Raw genomic sequence first — 24,319 nt, 5'->3', positions numbered from 1 at the left:
AGAGGCGGATACATCCGTACTATTTTTACATAATAATAACAAAGGCATCCTAGACAATAATAGTAGTTTTACATTTGCTGAGCACAGCCTATACTTTAGGCCACAAAAGTAAGGGCTCTCTATCATTCTATTTCATTGTCTTGACAACATAATCATCCTCCCCTAAACCTCTATTAAATCATATTGGCTGACAATCTGCAATCAAAATTTTGTCCATGTTCAATGGTTTTTACAACAACATTAATTTTCCTTACTTCTCTGCTAGATTAATTCTGAACATTAACTCTGAAGTTTCAGAGGGCAATTTCTTTCTTTTTTTTTTTTTTTGAGTACTGTGAAGTTGATCTTACCACATTTTATCCAAAGCCCAATTATAAAAATTTAGAAATAGAGGTATTACTTAGCACATGATTTATAAATACATAAAAGAATAATTTATCCCACACTTGAAAATGACAAAATAGTAAGATAACAAAATCAATTATTTTAACCAGAAAAGCAAGATGGAGTATTGGTTCCAAAGGATTTACAAAATCAATCAATCAATTTTATGAAACTGCCAAACTAGATAGTGAGATTTGAAGACTGAGAATGAGCTTCCCTGAAAATACCAGCTCCAATTTCCACCATGATGTGTGACTATTATCTAAGTATTCACTGTGGGAGCCTTAGTGGCTTTTCAAAGTTGTGATGTAACTTATTAGACTATAAATGTCACTTGGTGAGTGTATTTTCTTTTTTTTTTTAGAGATTTTATTTAGAGAGGGGCGCCTGGGTGGCTCAGTCGGTTAAGCGTCTGCCTTCGGCTCAGGTCATGATCCCAGGGTCCTGGGATCGAGTCCCACATCGGGCTCCCTGCTCCGCGGGAGGCCTGCTTCTCCCTCTCCCACTCCCCCTGCTTGTGTTCCCTCTCTCGCTGTGTCTCTCTCTCTGTCAAATAAATAAGCAAAATCTTTTTAAAAAAGTTTTTTATTGAGAGAGAGAAAGAGAAAATGTGAGCCAGGGGAGGGGCAGAGGGAGAGAAAGAATCTCCAGCAGACTCTGCAGAGCACTGAGTCTGACAAGGGGCTTGATCTCACAACCTTGAGATCATGACCTGAGCCAAAATCAAGAGTCCAGCGATGCTTAACCGACTGAGCCACCCAGGCACTCCTTCTATGGCATGGCTGTGTACTAAACTGTCAAAGATCTCATGGCTCAAAAACAAATATATTATCTTACAGTTTTGTAGGGCAGAAAGCAGACACAGGTGTCAGCGGGCTAAGATCAAGGTGTGGACAGGGCTGCATTGTTTTTTGGAGGCTCTAGGGGACAATCTATTTCCCTGCCTTTTTCTGCTTCTAGAGGCCTTCTTACATTCCTCTCCTCACGGCCCCCTTCCTCCATTTTCAAAACCAGCAACAGCAGAATGAGTCCTTTTCACACTGAATAACTCTGGCCTCCTTCCATAGCCCAAACCTCACTCTAAATTTCTTTTTCTGCCTCATTCTTTGACTTTTAAGGCCCCTTATGATGACCCTGGGCTGACCTATACAATCCCAGGTAATCTTCCTGTTCTACAACCAGCGGATTACCAGCTTTAATTCCATATGCAACCTTAAATCTCCTCCTCGTGTAACATCCACAGGTTCCAAGATTTAGGATGTGAACATCTTTGGAAGGCTATTCTGCTTACCATCGTAGGATGTATATTATTAACTGACACACATTCATTTATTTTTTCTAAATATTTCCTGAGCACCTATTATGTTTCCAAACACCAAATCAGGCTCCAGAAAATTAATGTAAACAAGACAGATATGATCTATTATCTTTGGGACTTTGCATTTTGAATTTCAGTCTTACTAGTTCCTAACTGAAAGTAAACACAGACTGAATGTGGTTTTTTTTTTAATGTTATCACATAAAAGGCAAAAGGCAATTCCCAAGAGAAAAAAATATACTCACTTAGTAATTTGGCCTGAAGCTGGTTCTATAAACATTATAAAGGTTATAGAAAGAATAAACCAGAGCTAGTGACCCATATTATATTTTTTAGAAAAACAATAAATTACAGCCACTCCTCATTATTCAAAGATTCTATATTTGTAAATTCATCTATTCACTGAAATTTATCTGTAATCCCCAAATCAATATCCATGGTGCTTTTGTGGTCATATGTGAACATGAACAGAGTGGCAAAAATTTGGGTTGGCCACGGTGCAGGTTTCCAACTAAGTTCAAATGAGACAATGCTCTGCTTTCTTGCTTCAGCTCTCATAACATAAACAGGCGTCTTTTTCATTATCTATTTAGTGTCACATTTTTGCATTTTTATACTTTTGTTGGTCATTTTGCTGTTTAAAGTATCGGCTAAGGGGCACCTGGGTGGAACAGTCGGTCGAGCACCCAACTCTTGATTTCAGCTCAGGTCGTGATCTCCGTGTCGTGCGATCGAGCCTCCCACCCCGTGGCGCTCCATGCTCTGCATGGAGTCTGCTTCAGTTTCTCTTCTCTCCCTCTGCCCCTCCTCCCCGTGCTCTCTCTCTCTCTCTCTCAAATAAATAAATCTAAAAAATAAAAAATAAAGTAGAATATCAGCTAAGCATTAGTGCTCAAGTTCTGTCTAGTCTTCTTAAGCCCAAGGAGGCTGCCATGTGCCTCATACAGAAAACACATGTGATAGTTCAGCTTCGTCCAGGCATGACTTACAGAGCTGTTGGCTCTGAGTTCAATGGTAATGAATCAACAACACATATTAAAGAAAGTGTCTTTAAACAGAAACACACATAATACAAAGTTATGTGTTGACTGGTTGATGAAAATGTGGCCCGAGGCTTGCAGAAACCTAACCCTGGATTACTCCCAGGAACAGCAGCTCAGTATCTGTAAATTCCACACTCACAAAGACTTTACAAAATACAACCATCTCAAATAATGAGAATTAACTCTATTTATTGTATAGCTCTTACTGTTTTAAGTAGACTAGAAAAATCCGTAGTAAGAATCTAGGCAAATCAACAAAATGCCTTATAATGTCATAAGAAATGATCTTTAAAGATTTATAACTATACTTCTAACATATAAGCCATTCCAAACTCTACAAATTGCATTTGCCGGGTGTCAGAATAATCCACATGTGTACGTTCACTCTGTTGATAACCTTAGACTATTTTTCTTACAAAATACTGCACCTGGTTGAATAGTGACTATAAATGAAATCATTGATTTTTAAACATTTTAAATACACTTCAAATGTAGCTCATGTGTTAAACTGTATGTTTTCCCTGTTGATCCTATTTTCTAATTCTACCTTATATTCAGTATTTTAGGAGGAAAAACCAGCATAACAAAATAGGGATGCTCATTAATCATGATAAAAGAAAACTGTTCGAAAATGTGTTACCACGTATGGTTTTACACTTTTGAAATTATTTTTAAGGGCCTAGACAAACGCTGATTAGGTGATTTTGAGGTTCTGATAAAGGCTGGCTGACACGACAGCTTCCGTCACCGTCCGTGAGCATCCCTGTGAGAGGGGTGGCGGAATCTACCCCACTGTGAATGTACCGGGGAGTTCAATCCACGTACCAGCTCCTCTCTGCCCCAAGCTCATGGGTGTGAAAGTGAGAAGCAGGTCAGTCACAACCAACGCCATGTGGCCCATGGGCTCAGGTATCACTCAGCGTGCGGTGCTGGGCCAGAGAAAGAAGAGAAGCTATGGCCACCCCCTTATTTCCCTTCTTTTCTCTCTTTCCTGTTTCCTCTCGTCAGATCTGCCTTCCTTCCTTATGTTTCTTGGTGGCAGCAAACCTTAGTCTCCTCCTTCCCCACTCCTGACCTGAAAGCTCCTTTATCAGAATTGACCTCACTTGGGCCTGGACCACTTCTTTTTTTCAATTGAGACAATGAAATTCACATGACTCTTGATACCTGATTCAACTTTTACTGGTTTTACTACAAGTAAAATTATATTGTGCAAAAATGGAAACTTCAGCTATGAAAAATCTAAAGAGGGGAAAACCTGTATCTGGCATTAAAGATTTTATGGTCATTTTCAAATACATACCCAAGCAGGGACAATAGAGCAATAAAGTCATATATATCTGGCTTAAAAAAATTTGCTAAGTCATGGCCAATTTTATTTCACCTATACCCATGCCCCTCCCAGTACATCACCTTTCCTACGAGATTATTTTAAATTCTGTCTCAGACATCCTGTTAATTCATACATAAATATCTCAAAATATATCTCTAAGGGACGAGAATTCCTTTTGAAACAAAACTGCAATTTAACGTCAACACCTAAAATGTTGACAATAGTTCTGCAATATCATCAACACGCTGTGATGATTGCTCAGCTCTGGAAAGTGTGTGTGAGTGTGCATGTGTATGCACTACTGTTCAAACCAGAACACCGAAAACATCCATACCCTGCATTTGGTGATGTTGCTCTTAATGTCTTCTTACCTATAAATCACCTTCCTTTCATCTTCTTTCAATTTGTTTATTGAAAAACCCCTGGCCATTTGTCTTACTGTTTCTCAGTTTGCTGACAGCCTGTCTGTGCTGTCATCTCTGTCCTGTTCCTCTCTAGACTGGTAGGCAGATTTTGGGACTTGATTTGACTTGGGTTTGACTTTTTAGCAAGAATGCGTCTATCAGGAGATGGGTTACACCTGGTTGTCTCTGTTTTTATAACATTATAAGCTATTTCATTAGAGGTTATAAAATGGTGATATTCTCATTTAATCATCGCTTTCTCAAAACCTTTTTAAAAATCTAAAATACTTCTGTAAAAAATATTGTAAAGTTTGGTTCCTCTGAGATGCAATTTAATCAGAAAAGGTAGAAAAATATTTGATTTTTCTTTTTATAAACTGATGTTCAGATTCTTCCACTGATGGCAAATAAGGGATTTTCCTATTATTATGAATTCATGAATGTTTAACTTACTTGGTATTTTAATCTATTTCCAGTGTTATTCTTATTAATATTCTAATTGTTTCATTTGGCCAGTTAAATCCTTTTTGACTTGGCTTCTGAGTCTTTTTGACATCACTCCAATTATCTGGTAAAAGCTCAGTGTTTTGCACAAGACAGCCCACATTTATTTTGTATATTTCACGCCCCAGATCCTGATTCAGTCATTTCCCCAAACGGAGTCCTTGGTTCTCTTAGAGTAAGTGGTATTTGGGATCCAGGAATTTGGGGTTTGTGGGTATTTGGGGGTAAAAGGGAATTTGGAGTTCAGAACTGTAGGATATTTACTTCTTCAAATTTTAGATTTCTCTTTTATACTGAAATTATGATTTCTAATGATATTAATAAAATCACTTAACTTTTATCAGAATAAGTTTTAAAATCACAATACATTTTAAATAAAATATAACTAATATCATTAACAAAATGTGATTAGTGAAAGGAGTTTAAGATTTTTTTGTTAATGGGGTCTAAAACAGTAAGGACATACAAATTGCTGTCTTTTGAAGTCACTCAAATAATTCCTTTCTGTGTATTTATGCTTTTAACTCAACATAAAGGTTTATTTGTTTCATTTTACTTTTAATTTTTAGAAACAGCTTCTAAATTTTTACTTAATTTGGTGTACAATTAAATTGTGTATACTACTTTATAGTCAAATCTAAAAAACAAGGTGTATTCAGAAAAGTCTGACTTCTGAAATTCCTACTCCATCCCTCCCCATATCATTTGTCATAGAGGTAGCTTTTTAAAAAAAATTTAATATTTTTAGAGGTAGCTTTTTTAAAAATGTCTTGCTTATGCTCACATTTATTTAAAAAATATAAGCAAATATGTAAATATATGTGTATATTTCTGTTCACTTTATTTAAATGGATGGTAGTTAGACTGGGCCCATTTTCTTCACTTTGTCTTTGTCAAGGTAATTAAACAAATATGAAGGGTAGGAGTAAGCCACCTGTTAATCTTTTTAAATGGTCACCACCCTTGAAGCGTTATCCAGATGAAAGTGATAATCCTATGAAGGAAGGAACAGGCCAGGATATCCTACAGCAAATTTTGGAGCCCTCTCCAGCCCAACTCCTCAGGTATCACTGGCCCCCTCCTTCTCCCTTCACTAGAATGATGTCAGAATTATTACTCTGGCTTCTCATGGAGACAGCTGTACATCTCTCCGAGTCTCTGCTAGGAAAAGATCTGGGTGGGGGAGACGGGGAGGCTACTGTGTCTTATGTCAAGCGTCAGCTTCGGGGAATCTGTCCAAAGGGATTTCAGTGGCCTCTATGTTAACACCTCTTGGGACTGCTGGGGTTTGGAGAACGTCAACTTACAAAAGAAGTTTCCTTTCATGAAAATTATTAGATTTTAAAATTCAGCCCATCTTTTGAAATGCATTTAGGGGGAAGACAGTGTGAAAGTACTGATGACTTTGGTTTTAGGAAAAAGTAATTGTGGAGAAATGACAATAGGCAATAAAAAAAGAGGCTCTAAGGTATGGAGAAAAACTTGAGAACGCTGCCACGCACATTTACAGGGGAGCGTAAGGGGAGACGAGGTCCAGGGCGGTCCGCAGTTAACAACAGTATAATAATGCTTGTAATAGCAGACATCTAACTTAAAGAAACTGAGTTCATGACAGATCATAATTTCCCCTTAGCATTCTAAGGGGCACATATTGATGCTTGTGGTGTGGAAGAAGCATCCTATCTGTATGACTTCCTGAGCACACATTGGCTCTATCCTTGGTAACTGCTATATCATCAAAACCTTTAAATATTTATGGATGGCTCGAGTACATATTGTTCTTTGCCAAGTATTGTCTAGTGGTAAAAACAAAACAAAACCAGCTCTTCAACTATACAGTAGTACCTCTAGGTACAAATAAGCAAGTGGTGAATATTTTCAAGAAAAAAAATCTCCTAATCACATTTAGTTTCAAGCTCATCTCTTTAATTGTCTCATTGTTATACTTTGCTTGAGTCTATTCACATAATTGTGAGCTTTTAAAAAACAGGACAGCAGAAAAAAATTAGAGAATAAAAAATAAACCCAATATATCCCTTTAAACTATAGTTACACTGAGTCCCAAGTAATCCTGCAATCTGAAGGAAACATGGGAACTTAGTTTCTAATGTTCATCAATGAGACCAAAACCAGTTATGTGATACACAGAGGTATAGAGTTTGTCAGCATAAACAAATCCTGGTCCTGTCTGCTCATGCCAATAACAATATGATTCCCTCAGCATAAGCATTACCACCCTCAGTCCCACCAGATTTCCCTCAAACCATAAACCCTCTAGATACTGTATATTATTCAAATCAAAATAAATTATAGTGTATATCTAGTCCTAAATGCATGGGATCATTTTGAACACATTTTCCAGCAGAATATAATGGACCTAAAGGTCTGAGAGTTTCCGTTGAGAGAATATTTTTCTTAAAAAATACGTCGAACATTCACTATGTAACTCTGACTCCCTACATCAAGTATTTGAGCGAATATCATTACACTAGACAGACAAATATACTCACAGTCAAGGACTTCACACCCTGAGGTCATCAAGATGTACACCATTATATAGATGTTAAGCATATCTTTTTAAATCTGAACTTACGCATAGAGAAATCCTTCACATATCATTAACCCAAGTACAGTACAGGAAGTCAGAATATTACACATCCATGAATCAATTTAAAGAAAAGATGAGGACCACTGTCCTAGTCAGAACCAGCTCAGATCAGTCAGTAGTGATTGAAACTGATGTGTGTGCACATAACTACTAAATCAGAAGTCGAGTATCAGAAGTCACTCAAAAGATATTTCCACTGCTTGGTTCATCTCCAGTTCCACTGGAATGAAAAGCCTGATTAATAGATGCATCTCATACGAATGATAAAACAGCATCTACATAATTAGAGTGTGACCTCTGGATGCAATGTACAGGGTAGAGTGGCAATAATAAGACAGAGGAAGAGTGCCATACCCTGGAGTTGACTCAGCCAAAATCCGAAATGGAAAAAGACTGAAAGTAAAACCGATGTAAACTCCAAAGAAAGTTTAAAAGATAAAATAAATTTTACAACTTAAATTTTTAAAGGAAAAGAAAATTATAAACAGAATGATGACTAGTGGAAGAAAATTATCTAACCTCTACATTGTGGGGAAGTGAAGTAAGGTACTAAGGGTTCCTGTTCATTTCATTCTCTTTCAGGATATGTCAACTTCCCTGGGATGCCTTCCACAGCCACTTCCAAAAATCATGATCCTCTTGCATTCTTTTCTCCTATTTCCCATGTCCTTCTGTGAATTGGAGTGATTTAAGGACCAGAAACTAGGGCTCAGATTTAATCGGATCCTATAATAGCTGAGGTACGTTGCAGAGTTAAAGGTATCTGTGATGGTTAATTTTATGCATCCACTTGACTTGTCTAAGGGATGGATGCCCAGATAGCTGGTAAAACATTATTTCTGGGTGTGTCTGTGAGGGTACTTCCAAAAGAGATTGGCATGTCCCATGACATCCAAATTCTCACTTTGGGACCTAAAGTGAAGTTTATACACTTTTTCCAAATGCTATAATTCCATGGAGTCAGTATTTTTGTAAGTCTCCTGTCAATTTCATATAATTTTTCCTTCTTCCTCATGAAAATAAGTCAACAAAAGAAAAAAAGAGAGGAAACACATTTCTTCTCCTTTTTATGAATGTCAGTGGGATATAGCAAATTCTGCCCCCCTCAGCTACAGGTCATCTCATGTTCATGGCAATCTCTCAGCAACTCCCTGCTTCCATATCCATTAGATAGATGCTCTATAAAACATCCTGGACGTAAACAACCTTCTCATGTTCCTCTTTAACATTTCCCAGCCCACATCTTGGTCCTTAAGCATTTCCTGTGATTGCACCATTTTTAAAATGGTAAGTGCTTAGATTCCCGACTCTCCTCTGTGACCCTAGACCATCAGATATTTCTATCCTCCCATCCTTATCTGCTTTTCAGTCCCAATAACTCCACTGTTCCTTTGACTCCTTCCATCTCTGGGATGGTTAATTTTATGGGTCAACTTGACTAGATCACAGTACTCAGACATTTGGTCAAACAATATTCTAGATGTCTCTGTGAGGGTATTTTTTAGATTAGATTAACATTTAAATCAGCAGACTTCTGAATAAAGCCGAGGACTCTCCAGAATATGGGTAGGCCTCATCTAATCAGTGGAAGGCCTTAGTAGAAAAATGCTTGACTTCCCTGGAAGAGGGAATTCTGGCAGCAGACCATCTTGAACTCAAACTGCAATTCTGTGGGTCTCTAGACTGCCAGGCACCTTGCAGATTTTGGACTTGCCAAACCTCCACAATCACATAAGCCAATTCCTTAAAATAAATCTATGTATATCCTGTTGGTTCTATTTCTCTGGAGAACCCCAATACAGTCTTCCACCAGTGCCCCCTTGACTTCACTCCCTCCCCTCATGGTGCTAACTCTCTACCTCCCTTCCTCTGTGCTCGTGTCAGTGCGTGCGTCCCTGTCCCGGCCCGCCTCCACGGCATCCCTGCACATTCCAACCCTCGGTCAAACTAAGAACCTACACCCTCGGCTCCTGCACATGCATAGCTGCACGGTTTCTATTTGCAGTCTCTACCCTAAGCTGGGCTCTCAGAGCTATGTGGGGGAAGTTCAGTGTTTGTGCACACATGTATCCAAGGGGTTTGATGTTATGGAAAAAGGGGACTGGACCGAACAATTTCCAATATAGAGAAGTTTCAGTATTTACCTGTCATCTTGGACATGCAGATTTTTAAAGAGAGCATAAACACCACTGTGAGCTTAATTAATTCATGTATTTATTCTAATCCAAGAGGGTAGAAAATCTATTTCCAAAGTGACATAGTGAAAAAAAAATTTTTTTACCTCTTTTTATTTCAGAGTATAAAGATGGAACCACTATTACCATAATAGCTTCGCAGCTCTTGGGACAATTTTCTGCAACTTCCCACCAACTTGCTAAAATAAATACAAGTTTTTTTCCTGAAACTGTTATTCCCCAGCCCACCCCCAACTCTTGATGACTCTGACATATTGTAATAAAGCCATTGCTCCCTGAGGATCTCTTTGCACTGCTCCAGCAATTTTTCTCTTCTCTCTCTCTTATTGAAAAAGAACCCTATTATTAAGTACTTAAAATGTTCAAGATTCCAAAGAGAAGACAACCTTTTGGTATGAGAAATTAATAATAACAATAAGAAATACAGAATAGAAGATAGGAGTTCAAAGCCAAATAAAAATTTCATTTGCAGAATACAAATCACATACGATTTCTTTTGAGCTGCATCTCTCTGATTTATAGACAGAGCTCTGTAGAATATTTCCTAGTATTTCTGCTTCCTCTGTTCCTCTGTTCATACTCACAGCTACTTCTGCACAAATGACCTTACACTTGAATCTTTTCTAAAGCAGGACTCTTCTAAATCAACCAGAGGATTATTCTTTGTGAACATTTCTGAAAGTAGTAAGATGAAGATAATTATATACAAAGAAAATCTTAGACAGTGAGGTGTAACTCATAAAGGCAACTGGGGATATGGATGGATAAAGCCATTTGGTTTAAGTCCTGGTTCTTATGACTAAGAGTTTTTCTTATACATATTTACATAAAATATCATATGGATGCCTCATCTCAGTACATAAACAGACCTGTGCCTTGTATGCCAGCAGACACATCACCAGATTATTGTATTTTGGATTTGAAGTAAGTAATGACAAAAGTGTTTCCTTTTACTATTATGGTATTATTAATATGTATTCTAAACTACATTAGCAAAAAAGCATGGTGTTCCTATCTCCTAGAAATTCATAGCCTTAATTAGGAAATGGTTTTACTTTCTAATAAAGACAGTATACATAGTATGCATTTTAGCCAGTGGCACTTGGGTATTTATTTATGGCGAGTGTATAATTTAGAATAAAGGGAAACATGTAAGTACAGCAAAAAGAGAATGAAAAATACATAAATGTGTTTGAAACCCAGTCGACTAAGGTTATACAAACCATGGAAAGTAATCCACAAGGACTCCCTAGAAATAACACTATCGCAGATGTCACTGGAAACAAGACCCTGGTGATGAGTTAGCGAATACTGGAGAAGTGATGGGGCAGGAGGGACCAGAAAGTAAGTGGTTGGAAGGTCTGGAGTTGGAAGGGATGAACTGAAGCATATTTGGCAAGCACGCCTCAGATAAATGAAGAGCATGCCCAGCAGAGAAGTGTGAAAGCACAAGGAACCTTGGTTAATGTCCTAAGAGTGATGACTGAGCCTGGGACTTTGGAGCTGTGGTACACAAGGAAGCTGTCAATGAAATGCACCAGGTTTGGGGTTGGACAGGCCCTCAAGTTACCAGCCAAGCAAAACATTTCAGTAGAACATATAGTGGCGTGCTGATTTTTGTACACCAAGTGTGTGCAATTACCCTATCCCAGAGGCAACAAAAGATGTGTATTAATCCACCTATATACCTTGTACTTAGTCCTCTAAGTGAGCCCTGGCCTTCATCTGCAAAATGTTTGATGAGGAACAGAGCAATGCTATCTTTCCTACACTGAAAGCAAATCTAGACTTTGAACTACATTTTTTGAGAAACAACAAAGAATTAAATCCATAATCTATTAGCATCATTCTACTGCCTTAGAGTAGATTATGTGTAAAAAATGACCCTAAACCAATGATTTAATGTTCACTGCAGGTTCCCTTCTTTTGGTATTATCACAATACTGCTCTTTGCTAGTTTTGCATACTTATCAATATTAGCAGGAAGGAAGACAGCTAAATGTAAAACTTTACAAATGTGGCACTAGTTAACATGAACTTAGGTGGAAACTTACTGTCTTAAATCTCAATTTCTTCAGTATCAAAATATTATTGATCTACTTTCTTTATGGGTCGATGGGGAAGGATGCAATTTTCCAAGTGAATGGAATGAGAGACCACTCAGTAAGTACCTGCCCCCTCATTCTATAAGTAAAGAAAAAGATGCTTATAGAGGGGAGTTGTCCTTAGGGCTGTCCTGGTCATTAGCTTGTTTCACTTAGAACCATGTATCACCATTTCCCTGCTCTGTTTGGAAGCATAGGAGGGTTGAGTAATGTAGACTGAGAACCTTAGGCTCCTGGCTTAGCAAGCTTCCAGCTGAGCACTAGAGAAAGAGAGGGCAGATGAAGGGCAGGAGGAGCCAGGAAATTTCTCCCCACTCTTGGGTAGCTTCTCAGTAGTGGCTGAATTTTTTCACAAGGCTCATGCTCCCAAAGGATACCCCTGCTTCCATAACCCTCTACTGGGCAGCCCCTGCCATGGTCTAGCACTAATGGACAATGTCAGCCTCTAAGCTCTAGAAACACAACGCTCTCATTTTCCCAGTAGCCCTTGGAGTTACAGCATCTTCTTGCTGTCTCTAAACTCTGAGCTGTCTCACCACCTCACATTTGGCCAATCAGCTTTTCCATCACCTGTAACCTATTTCTTCTGATGACTCTGCAGTTTCAGATGCCTGGAGTAATTTCTGTTTTCCTGACTGGGCACTGACTCAGAGATCAATTTAGCATGAGAACTAAGGTATTTTTTCATCTGTCATAATATGATCAAAGATTAGATGACATGCATGTAGGAGTATCACCCAACCATTATATAAATATATTTTTTAAACTACTACTAAAATAATGATAACTCCCATAGGCTTTATGCTTTCAATAAATATTACAACATTATATAACAAGTAGGAAATATCCACTATTTTTCTTAAAAATTTGATAACTGAATTATTTCCTACCTGTTCTCTATTTGTCACCCCTCCTTACTTGTTCCACTTCCAGATTACTTTATTTGAAAGCTCATATACATCTAATCTTTACCTGTGCTTTCAAGAAATGAACACTTTCCATCCATCACCCGCCCCCCATCGGTTCATCTTCAGTCCTTAAGATTCGCTCTTTAGTATCAAATGACAGCACACTTCAAAATTTAACATCAGTTTTGGAATTCACTCCAGAAATGGCTAGTCTATTCTTGCAACATCTGTCTTTGATGGCCATAAGTTACTGCATTGTGTGAAGGTGCAATAATTTACTTAAGCAACTGATTTACTGCTGGTGGATCAGATCAGTATTATTTTGCTGCTACAGACAATGTTGCACTGAATATCCTTGCATACATTTCAAATGCACAGTGAAAATGAACTTCAAGATAAATCCCTAGAGTTTGAGTTGCTTTTTGGTGCAGGTTATTTGGATAGAATTAAAATATCAGGCAACATTGTTTTGGACTCCCTTCCTTCAATACACTAAAAAACATTCATTCTTTCTGAAGAGTTTTTACCTATTTATTCTCCCACAAGCAGAGCTTGAGAGTTCCTCTTTACCCATGCCCCATGGCAGTGCTTTCTGTGTCTTAAATTATTTGCGTCACCTTCAAAATATTAATTTCATACACAAAGTACCTGAACATATAGCATAGGGGTTACTTAAGCTAGGTTCCTGAGGATCACAATCTTGCCCCATCTAGCTATGTGGTCTTGGGAAAATAACCTCCCCATCCCTGTTTTCTTATATACAAACTGGGCATTATCATAGTTCCTAATTCACTGGGTTGTGAATTAATTGGATAAATATATAATGCATATAGAATAATGCCTAGCATATATTTTTTTATTCAAGCAAATAATCCCTCCCTAAGTTATGGACTTTAACAAATTATTTACAAACTTAGAGACAGAGGATCTGGGCCATAATAAATGTTCATTCTTGCTTTTTAAATGCTTTTCTTTATGGGTGCCTGGGTGGCTCAGTTGATTAAGCATCTGCCTTCCACTTGGGTCATGATTTCAGGGTCTTGGGACTGAGCCCCGTGTCGGGCTCTTTGTCACTCTCTCTCTGTACTCTCTCTCTCTCTTCAAATAAATTAATAAGATCTTTATAAATAAATAAATAAATAAATAAATAAATAAATAAATAAATAAATAAAAGGCTTTTCTTTAAAACTAAATTTTAACTTTCTCTTGTGTTAAACAGTAGAATCCATAATACCATGGTTTTGATGTAGTAGTTAAAAATTTTTTAAGAAAAGTCATCACATTAAATGCATAACTATTAAAATTAAAGAAGACATTATTTTGTTAAATACAATAACTTGGCAAATTATGTCTTAAATAACACTGCAGTTTCAACATTCTTATTTGTTTAAGTCTTTTAGGAAGTGTTAACTGACACCTGTTTTAATTTGCATTTCTTCAATCATGAATGAGGCTGAAGACACTTTCACATATTTACATATCATCTTTTCCTTTCTATGAACTGCCTGTTTATATTTTGCTTCCTTTTTTGAAAAAATAAAGCTTCAGGGGCACCTGGCTGGCTCAGTCAACAGTGCATGCGACTCTTGATCTTGGGGTTGCAAGTTTCAGCCCCATGTTGGGTATAGAGATTACTTAAAAATAAAATCTTTAAAAATAAATAAAAAGTAAAAAATAAAGCTTTATTTTTTATTATTAATTTCTAAGAGTGTTTTGTACCTGTGCTAATAGAGTTTTCTGTGATAATGGGTATGTTCTATAACCATACTAAAACAGTAACCACTGGCTTAATACAGCTATTGAGCACTTAAAATGCAGCTAGTGCAACTGAGAAACTTCATTTTTATTTTATTTCATTTTAGTTGAGTTTTAAACTTAAATAGCCCTATATAGCTAGTGGCTAACATATTAGAAGGTCTTTCTCATTAGAAGGGCAGAGTTAACATCTGGTTTATAGCTTTTTTTACCTAGCATTGATCTTCAGCTAAATTCTTCTCGCAACATATCCTCAAGGAATGCACAGAAGTTTACTGGATCTAAGATAAACTGGCATCCTGCTGATTATGCTTTGTACCAAACTAAGAATCTATACTTGGTTGTCAAGTTTGTTTATTGAGTAAGCCAATGGTTCCCATTCTTTGAAGCAAACTGGAATCACTTGGTACTATTTTTTTAAATCCCAATACCTGGGTTCCCACCCCCAAACATTATTTAATTGGCAAGGATGCTGCCTGGGCATTGGAATTCAAATAAGCAGCAAAATTTGGGAGCCCCAGAGATAACCTGTAATCAGTGAGTAACCTGGGAGTAATGAGATGCAGGTACACACAAAAAAAGGGGTTAGCAAGTATCTCTGAGGCGTTATACCATTGACAAGGCATAAAAGCTGAAGGTCCCCTGAAGCTGATGGCTTTCCTGATCTGTGGTGGTCACAGCCACTCAGCCTTGTCCAAGTGACCAATTCAAGTTGTTGGGATATTTAGAAGCTGTTCAGTAGAGCCGAACATTTGTTATGTTGGTGCTGCACATGCTTCACTATTCCCCGCCCTTTATCCCTTTTTAAATCTAAGTAAACTTGCACGTCCATAAAGTCTATTTGGTCATTGTCAATCTGAATATGAATCTTAACTCAAGACCACTGTTCCTGGTGAATCAAAGTGGGCATTGCCATCGTAAGGCTAAAAGTAATTCTATACTCTTTCAATGTGGTTTATGCTATTTTTTCATGCAGATTTCTAAATATTATCTCAGTTTTCATCTTTTCCTCAATGGCATCTGGATTTGGTTCTCTTGCTTAGAAAGACATGTGCCTTCCAATATTATGTGTGTATCTATCTATTCATCGTCCTGTGTTCTCTTTCATTATTTTCTTCTATGTTTGTATCATTTTTAAATATTCAATTCATCTGGAATCTATTTTGATATAAAATATTTGTTTTTGATATTTGCTTTCCTAAAACCACAGCTTACCAAGTTCCATGGTGACTAATTTCCTCACATATTTTCGATGTTACGTCTATCTTGGGCAAATCCCTAAACATATTTGGACTTAGTAATGGATGTTCTCTTTTGTTCTTTCAGTATGCTTTAATGTGCCATTATCAACCTGTTTTAATTAACATAAACTTATAAAATTTTCCTAACATGTAGATTCTCCTTAGTACTATTATTTTTTGCTAACTTATCTATTTTCTCATATACACTTTTTATAGGTGAAATTCAGAATGATTTCACTTTTATGAGTTATTTTAGGTAGAATGAGTAGTTTTATGATACTGTTTTCCACTTCAAAACAAGATATGACCTTGCATTTAATCACATCTTCTTTTATGTCCTTTGGTAATATTCTAAATATTATTTTTATTATTTTTATATAACTTGTAACATTTTCTTTAAGGTTTCTTCCTTGATATGTATTCATTTTTGGTTGTATTTTAGGTGGAGTATGTATTCCTTTTATATTGCCTATGTTATTATTTATATGTAGGAAGATGTATTACTGATTTTAAAAATTAATTTTATTGTTAGGCATATTATTGAATTATTTTCTTTCTTTTATTTTAAAGATTTTATTTATTTATTTGAGAGAGAGAGACACAGTGAGAGAGGGAACACAAGCAGGGGGAGTGGGAGAGGGAGAAACAGGCTTCCCACCAAGCAGGGAGCGCGATGCGGGGCTCGATTCCAGGACCCTGGGATCATGACCTGAGCCGAAGGCAAACACTTAATGACTGAGCCACCCAAGCACCCCTACTGAATTATTTTCTTAAAAAATAGTAAAATAATCCTCTTAGATTTTTAAGGATTATATTGTTATCAATGCCAAATCTTATCTCCTCCTTTCTAGCTTTATATATTTTTCTTTCTCTGATCGAGAAATGCTTGTAAGTTCAGAACTTAACGTCAAATTAGGAAAGAGAGCTTAATACATTGGTTTTCTAGAAGACCCAGTTGCCTAGGTCTTAGCAATCAAAGAAACATTTCAAAGGGACAGAATTATTCCAAGAAAGAAGAACTCCAAACGTAGCCTCCTGAAACTGGGGAACTAGAGAAGCCAGAAGTACACATCTATTACATCGCATCACAGCAATGGCAAGAAGGAATGGAGAAAAGGGGGCGATGCTGTTGTCACTAAATGGTCATGTGGGAGAATGTGAGATACAACTAGAATGTGTACTTAACACGTGTTATTCCCTGGTTGACTATTTGAGAATGATCCTGAATGTGAGTGTGCACTCTGAAGAGGGCACCAAATCCAATCTCCTGCTAACTCTAATCGCTTTCTTCAAATAATTTTTATTCTGTTTGCATAGAGACAGATCATTTTGAAAAATGTGAAACAACAGTACCATTTATCTTATCTCGTTTGTATGTGTACCTGCGGCACACGGGGGTTTGCATATATATATTTATTTTGTATATTACATATTGCTATAAAATTCCAACAAATGTGTGTCCAAAGAAGTTTATGAGAAGGGACTGACATAGCACATTATAGAACGAGCACAGATGAAGGAGGTAAAAGAAACCACACCACATGACAGAAAAGGTGCCTCGCAAACTAACCGTTCTGATCCATGACTGAAGCCACATTAAAAACCCAAATGCAGCCACCTTTAACCATGCACTACAGGGTTAATCATTTTCAAAAGGGTGAAGAACTCACAGTTAAATAGAAATACAAACAGGAGATTTCCTGAGGATACAGACAACTTTCATTAACAATGTCTTCTTGGCATTGAAGTAGAGGCCGTCTTGAAAGGCAGATGGAGCTTAAAGCCTTCTCTGGGCGTTTGTCCAAGGACTGAGGCAAGTCTTGCGATGCATTAAGCTTTATGATTTGACATGTTGACATACATGGCATTAGTACTGTTGTACTTTGTATCACCACAAATGATTTTTGCAGGCTTAAGTCACCAGAATAAGGACTCAACAGAGGGAAAGGGCTAGAAAAGCTGCACCTTGCAAGGCAGGGAGTCCAATAGGCTTACAGCACCTCTCCCACTTGTATTCCTGCCACCTTGGGTTTTCTATCAAACTCCCCCAGTCACGTATTTATTTGATTTGAAACAAATATATGTTAAAATCTTTGCAGGTAGTCTTTCTGCCCTGTCTGGCTTTGAGAGTTGACAACTCAATCATTCACAGTGATAATGGTGTGAATATTTTGTGAATATACTACTATGTCACAGGGGCCCTAGATTTTTCACAAGCCAAAGATGACATTAAACACGTCTAATTAAAAAAATAAATAAAACCACTCTGACTTTGGAAATATGCTAAAGGTTTCTGTTTGGATGAAATCCATAAAAAAAAAAAGCAAACTATTCGGAACGCCTGAGGGGCTCAGTCGGTTAGCTGTCTGCCTTCGGCTCAGGTCATGATCCCAGGGTCCTGGGATGGAGTCCCTCATCGGGCTCCTTGCTCGGCGGGGAGCCTGCTTCTCCCTCTGCCTGCCACTCCCGCTGCTTGTGCTTTCTTTCTAATAAATAAATAAAATCTTAAAAAAAAAGCAAACTATTCTGTGTAGAACAATCATATTTACCTAAATAATTCATAAAATTGATACCACCCCATTCTTTGCCTGTATAGCCTGCAGTGTAAAAGAACCTTGGGCATGTATCAGAGAGAATTTGGATAGTTTAGCTATAAAGTTCCTGCACATGCTGATCTATTTAAAATAGTTTCTAAGATGTTACTTTCATGATATTCGGCAATTGTCCTTAAATGAGTGAAAATTACACCTTACATTTACTTTTTCAATCACTTAAAATAAACTGGCTGAAAAGTCTTTTGATCATAGATGTTGAGGGATTTTATTTTATCTTCAATCTGAGAGGAACAATTTTAGTGGCTTGCATTTTCTAATTTTTTTGTGAAATATTTATATGCCATCTACTAGAATACTTTGTATAAATTACATTTATGAGCTTGGACTATAAATTTTTCCTAAAGAAATGTTTTAATGCATAATTTTACAAACTACCATATATCTGTCAAGTTTACAGTTCTATTAAGTATGTGCATGAACTGTATAGATAATAAATAAAATATTTTGTCTTTCTTTCTAAAGATTATTTGTAAGAAGGAGCAGGACATTTTATTAATTCTTTCAGGTATACAGAAATCATTGTTGTCGTCCCCCTCCCCCCCCGTGCTTGAGGCGGGATCAAGTGAAGGGAGGGTGAGGATCCCCACAGCAGCATTTCAATCCAAGTTGATGGGTTTTATTTTCTTTGTTTCTAAATTCACAATTGTCTTTTCTTCCTCTTTCCATCAAACACTTGTATAATGGCTTATGTGTTTCCTAACTCTCTTTCATAGATTTATTTCTATCATCTGGGGCAGAATGTGAAGCTCTTCAAGAAAACTGGCACGTTCCATATAGTATGTATACAACCCAGAGTACATTTTTAAAAATGGGCAAAAACATACCAAATAAAGAAAAAGAATTTGGGAATTATATATTTTTAAAATACAACAAAGGGTTAAATTCCTAACTATGTACATCAATTAAAAATTGTACTTTGGCTAAAAAACAACCCAAATTGAAGTGATCTATCTTATGCCAGGTGAACTGTCAAGAACCGGGTACAATTCACCATGTTTAATTTCTCCTGCTTTGGCAATTACAGACTCACAGAGGGAGTTTCCCTTAGAGTGGCACCTGAGTCACTAGAGGGGAAGAGAACCTTGCAGCCTACCCGGGATGGACAGGTAGCATGAAGATGTGTGTGTGGTATGGGATTTGGGTTGTTTTACCTACACCTTAACTTCACCTGTCTTATGTGTACTCACAACTTCACCTGTCTTATGTGTACTCAGGGTACCTGTTGCACCAAGTCCTAATTTTGATCTTGACATTCAGAGTTATCCATCAATTTTCTTTACCATAACCAAAAATATCATTCAGACCTTCTCGAACTTGACGGTCCATTCTAACCAGTAGACTCACTGGTTATTACATGGGATACTGTATCTCTGGATATCTCCAATGTCTATGCTTTTGTTCACCCTTTTCTAGCTATATGGTAGAAGCTTCCTTAATCCTTACATAATCTAAGTTATCACGCTTTTTTCAATACTCATGTGAGCCCAGCTTTTTTTGACAAAGGCAGTCTACAATGATCCATATATTCCACCAATTTCCAAATCTCTAGAAGTCTGTACCCCATATTTGCATGCTTCTCTGAATCATTTTTTGGTTTGTTCTGACATGTTTTATCTCTTTGATGACATTAACATGAGCTCTTTCAATACCTCCCAGAATTATTTTTACGAAGTTAGACCCAGATTAGGTGATCAATGTATTCAAATCTATTCATTCGTTGATTTTTTTCTCTAATACACTCAACAAAAGCCATGGGCCACACTAAGTACTGAATGCTGGAAATGCAAAGATGAAAAAGATAAACGCTCTCCCATAAAAAAGTTCAAAATTCATAAGGCAGAGAGAAATGTACCATCCTAACTCTAAATATATTAAACCGGTATACATAAATGCACTAAAAGGCAGAGCTGATCATGGGAGGAAGGAGTCACTACAATAAAGTGCACTGTTTTCATTCATTCATTTATTCAAGTGCCCTCCTTAATGCCCAACACCCAGTTACCCCATCCACCCACCCACCTCCCCTCCAGCAACCCTCCGTTTGCTTCCTATAGTTAAGAGTCTCTTACGGTTTAACATGCTGGGAACTCTTAAGATTTGGGATGCCGAGATGAAAGGATGGAAGGTACAGCCTCTATTTTCAGGGTGTTCACACTCAAGAGAGGAAGAAAGTGAGTAAACCAACAAATTATAGCACAGTCTAAAAAATAGCATTCCCTTGACAATTAATTGTGATAGATGCCATCTGTCTTCACATCAATTGGTTTGGATTAGTTAGGGATATCATTATGCCTCTGTTTCACCCTGAGTACATCACCTTTTTTTTAAATTTGTTTATTTATTTGAGAGAGAAAGAAAAACAGAGAGAGTGCGTGCGTGCTAGTGGGGGGAGGGGCAGAGGAAGAGAATCTCAAGCAGACTCCGAGCTAAGCATGGAGCGTGATGTGGGACCCAACCTAATGACCCATGAGATCATGACCTGAGCCTAAACCAAGAGTTGGACACTTAACTGACTGAGTCACCCAGGTGCCCCAGGATCTGAGCACCTCACCTTTAATAAGAGTAAGCAAAAAAGGCAAATGGCGTGGTCTAGGTTTGGCTTTCCCCAAGCTTAATGAACAGAGAAACAATTTTCATGGTTGATCCATCATTTTAAGACATGTCAAAAACGTACGTTTTACTTAACACAGCTAAATATTACCATGAATTAGCATCTACTTATCTAGTTTAAAATCCAATGCTTAATTTAGAAAAAGAGTAAAAGATAACCCAAACACCTAGTTAAAATAAATACCTCATTAAGCCTTCATTGTTATTGGTTCATAATTACTGTTTATTTTGTCCCTAGTTTGAATGGTTCTCATGAAATTAATTCAACCATAATATTCAGTTTTTCTCGCTCTTCCACACTTCAGCTTGCTTTGGATTTTAAGGCAGCTTTTCTTAAAAATGCTTATAGGCAACTTCTTCCAGCCTAACTTTTGTTCTCTCTAGAGAAAGAGCAGGGCTACTTCTTCTCAATTCAATTTACATCAATAAACATGCGTCAAATGGCCACCAAGTGCGTTAGAAATACAAAGGTGAGTAAATCACAGTCCATTTCTTCCATGAGTTGATAATGTATACAGAGTTCTAGGAACTTTCAAAAGAGAGGCAATTGACTGATCAAAGAAAATTACCATTATGTACCCAAATAGGCTTCCAAATTATCTGTGTGCTAAGAATGATGCTTCATTAAGTTACTCATTTTCTCCGGTCAGCAGCTCAGCCAGAGGAAAAAAAAAAAAAAAAAAAGAAAGTTCTTTGACTGCAGTATGTTGTCCCTGGGCCACGTAAGATCCAAACCAATACCTCTCTCCTAGCAAAGAAGTCCTTTCTTCACCACCAAGCAAACTGCCTATAGCTTCCTTCTTCCACCAGGTGTTCATATACAATCAACCAACTACAAATACCACCCCACTCTATTATAAACTGCCTCCTTGTCAGTCTCCTACAGAAGCCATGCCCCTGCCCATAACACACAGCATTTTACACACTTATGTACTTTTAAAAGAATAGAGAATGGTTTATATACAAATCATATATATGTATATATGTATGTGTATGTATATATATATATATCATATATAAATACTCCAAATATATATACAAATCTCCATATACTAGAGAGAGAGGGAGATGTTCAGAAATCTCTGAGTCATCAGAGGGAATAAAAGGAACAAATTCTTTTAACCAAGCTTTAAATGAAAACCATGCAAAACCACTGTGTTATTGGACAAAGCTTAAAACAAAATTACAGGTTTTGATTATTTCTTACATTTCCACACTCTGCAATGGACAAATAAGATTTTTTTTCCCAATTTCTGAGGTCTCTGAGATAAATTTACCTTTAGTGTTTTCGTAATTTATACCATGAAATGTATTAGAAATAAATATTAATATATTTTTTCTTGAAAAGTGTTTCCTAAATAATTCTGAAAATTTTGTTTCTCCACTTAGTTTAGGAAATTCGTAAACAACATGCAGGGACGACCCTATCTCCTTCCCTGACAGATTGTGTATTCTGTCAGAGAAACATACCCAGATGCTGTCTTCTTGTCGATACTGTTTCCAGTTCCTGCCACTGTCACTGAACATCAGGAGGTAGCTGGTCACCCAGTTGGAGCTCCCATATCCCCCTTGGGTGGCCACAGCGGTGGTCTCCATTCTCTCTCCAAGGTCAATCTGCAACCACTGGTATTTGTTTGACACAAGTGGAGACCAGCCACCAGCTCCTTTTATGCAAATAGAAACAGAAGAAAATGGGCAAAAGATTAGTTAAAAATCTGTTAGCGGACTAGAGATGCCAGTAAGACTGTATTCCTGGATGGAGTTTAATAAAGTAAAATTTCCAAATATGAAACTTCTCATAATTATAGAATAATATAGAAAAACAAGAATTTAGTATAAAAGGATGAAGCCTGTGTTAATTATGTTCATTTCTAGGTTATTATATGCTATAACTTCTTGACACTGGGGAGAACCAAGGATCTTATCGAATGTTTAAAGTGCTTAATTTGACAGGTGGACATTCATGTCTACACTTGGAACTAGCAGGTTTACTGCCCACACATGATTAGGTAATGCTTTAACCTTCAACCGTGGTTCACACTGTGGTGGAACTAGAAAACTACCTTTGGTATCTTATCATATTCAGACTTCCTGGAGAAAGAAGTACAGCATTAAGCCTGAGAATACAGATGGTCAAGGCACAGTCCCTATCCTCACTGTGTTTACAGTCTTATGGGAATAATAGACATTGAGAAGCATGTGTAAAGCACAAACGTTAATGGTGAGGCAGGTGCTGGGAACAATAATACAACAGATGATGGAGGAGAGTTCCATCCAGTGGAAGGCTGGACCTGGCTGGCAACAGTGGATGAGAGGCAATTAATTTTTTAGGAATTTTGCAAGCTGATTGTTAAATATAGCCATGTTCGCAACTGGCCATGGTGGGACAGAAATTGGCAAACTCTACAAATCAGCCCCCACTCCCAGCCCAGCCAATTCACCAATATACCACTGGCTGGTTCTATCCTGTCTGGGGAAGGGGGTGATGGGTGAGAGATGGGGGAGGGACTATCAGGGAAAAGATCAGAGAGTAAGGTGTGCTTGAGCACTCAAGAGTGAAAAACAAGAATCTACTGTATATTTAAGGATGTACAGTTAGAGCAGAACTTATCATGTATTCTTTTATTCACTGCACACCAGAAATATTACAGATGTGACTACTGTATGTCTTAAGATATTTCATTCTTCCAGTTTAATACAATAATGCCTTATTTGGGGAATTTATCTATTTTAACTAATATTAACATTGATAATTATATAAGTATTATGTAATCATTTTAAAAGTCATGAAATAGGGTTTAACACCTTCTTAAATCCATAATTACCTAATATTCAATATCTATTAAAATGCAACATCTATTACATAACACCCCAAATAAGAATATTAGCACATTTTCTTTCCCCCATTCTTTTGTCACCCACCTTAAGGCTCTGATATAAGGTCTAACATTTAAATAGAAGATTACCTTAGTGAAGTAAGTCAAGCAGAGAAAGACAATTATCATATGTTTTCACTCACATGTGGAACATAAGGAATAGTGCGGAGGACCACAGGGGAAGGGAGGGAAAACTGAATGGAAAGAAATCAGAGAGGGAGACAAACCATGAGAGACTCTGGACTCTGGGAAATAAACTGAAGGTTACAGAAGGGAGGGAGGAGGGGGAATGGGGTAACCAGGGGATGGGTATTACGGAGGGCACGTGTGGGCATGAGCACTGGGTATTATATGCAACTAATGAATCGTTGAACACTACATCAAAAACTAATGATGTACTATATGTTGGCTAATTGAACA

General features: G+C 37.3%; 1 protein-coding gene across 5 annotated transcripts in view; it reads right to left on the bottom strand.

Annotated features, from left to right (window-relative positions):
- Positions 1–24,319, bottom strand: part of CNTNAP4 (contactin associated protein family member 4) — a 263,654-nt gene that overhangs the window by 151,347 nt on the left and 87,988 nt on the right. For 4 of the 5 annotated variants that reach the window (XM_073882311.1, XM_025860482.2, XM_073882312.1 and 1 more), the window contains exon 3: positions 22,494–22,687. The exons of the other annotated variant lie outside the window; for it this stretch is intronic. In XM_073882311.1, coding sequence (XP_073738412.1) covers positions 22,494–22,687 — 194 coding nt within the window. The remainder of the gene's footprint in view (positions 1–22,493; positions 22,688–24,319) is intronic. 5 annotated transcript variants of the gene reach the window in all.

This window comes from Callorhinus ursinus, unplaced genomic scaffold, assembly GCF_003265705.2.
Source record: "Callorhinus ursinus isolate GAN/ISIS: 27379988/994484 unplaced genomic scaffold, GSC_fseal_2.0 scaffold46, whole genome shotgun sequence".
Taxonomy (NCBI): domain Eukaryota; kingdom Metazoa; phylum Chordata; class Mammalia; order Carnivora; family Otariidae; genus Callorhinus; species Callorhinus ursinus.
Note: the sequence above shows the minus strand (reverse complement) of the source record. Positions and strands in the feature narration are given on the sequence as shown.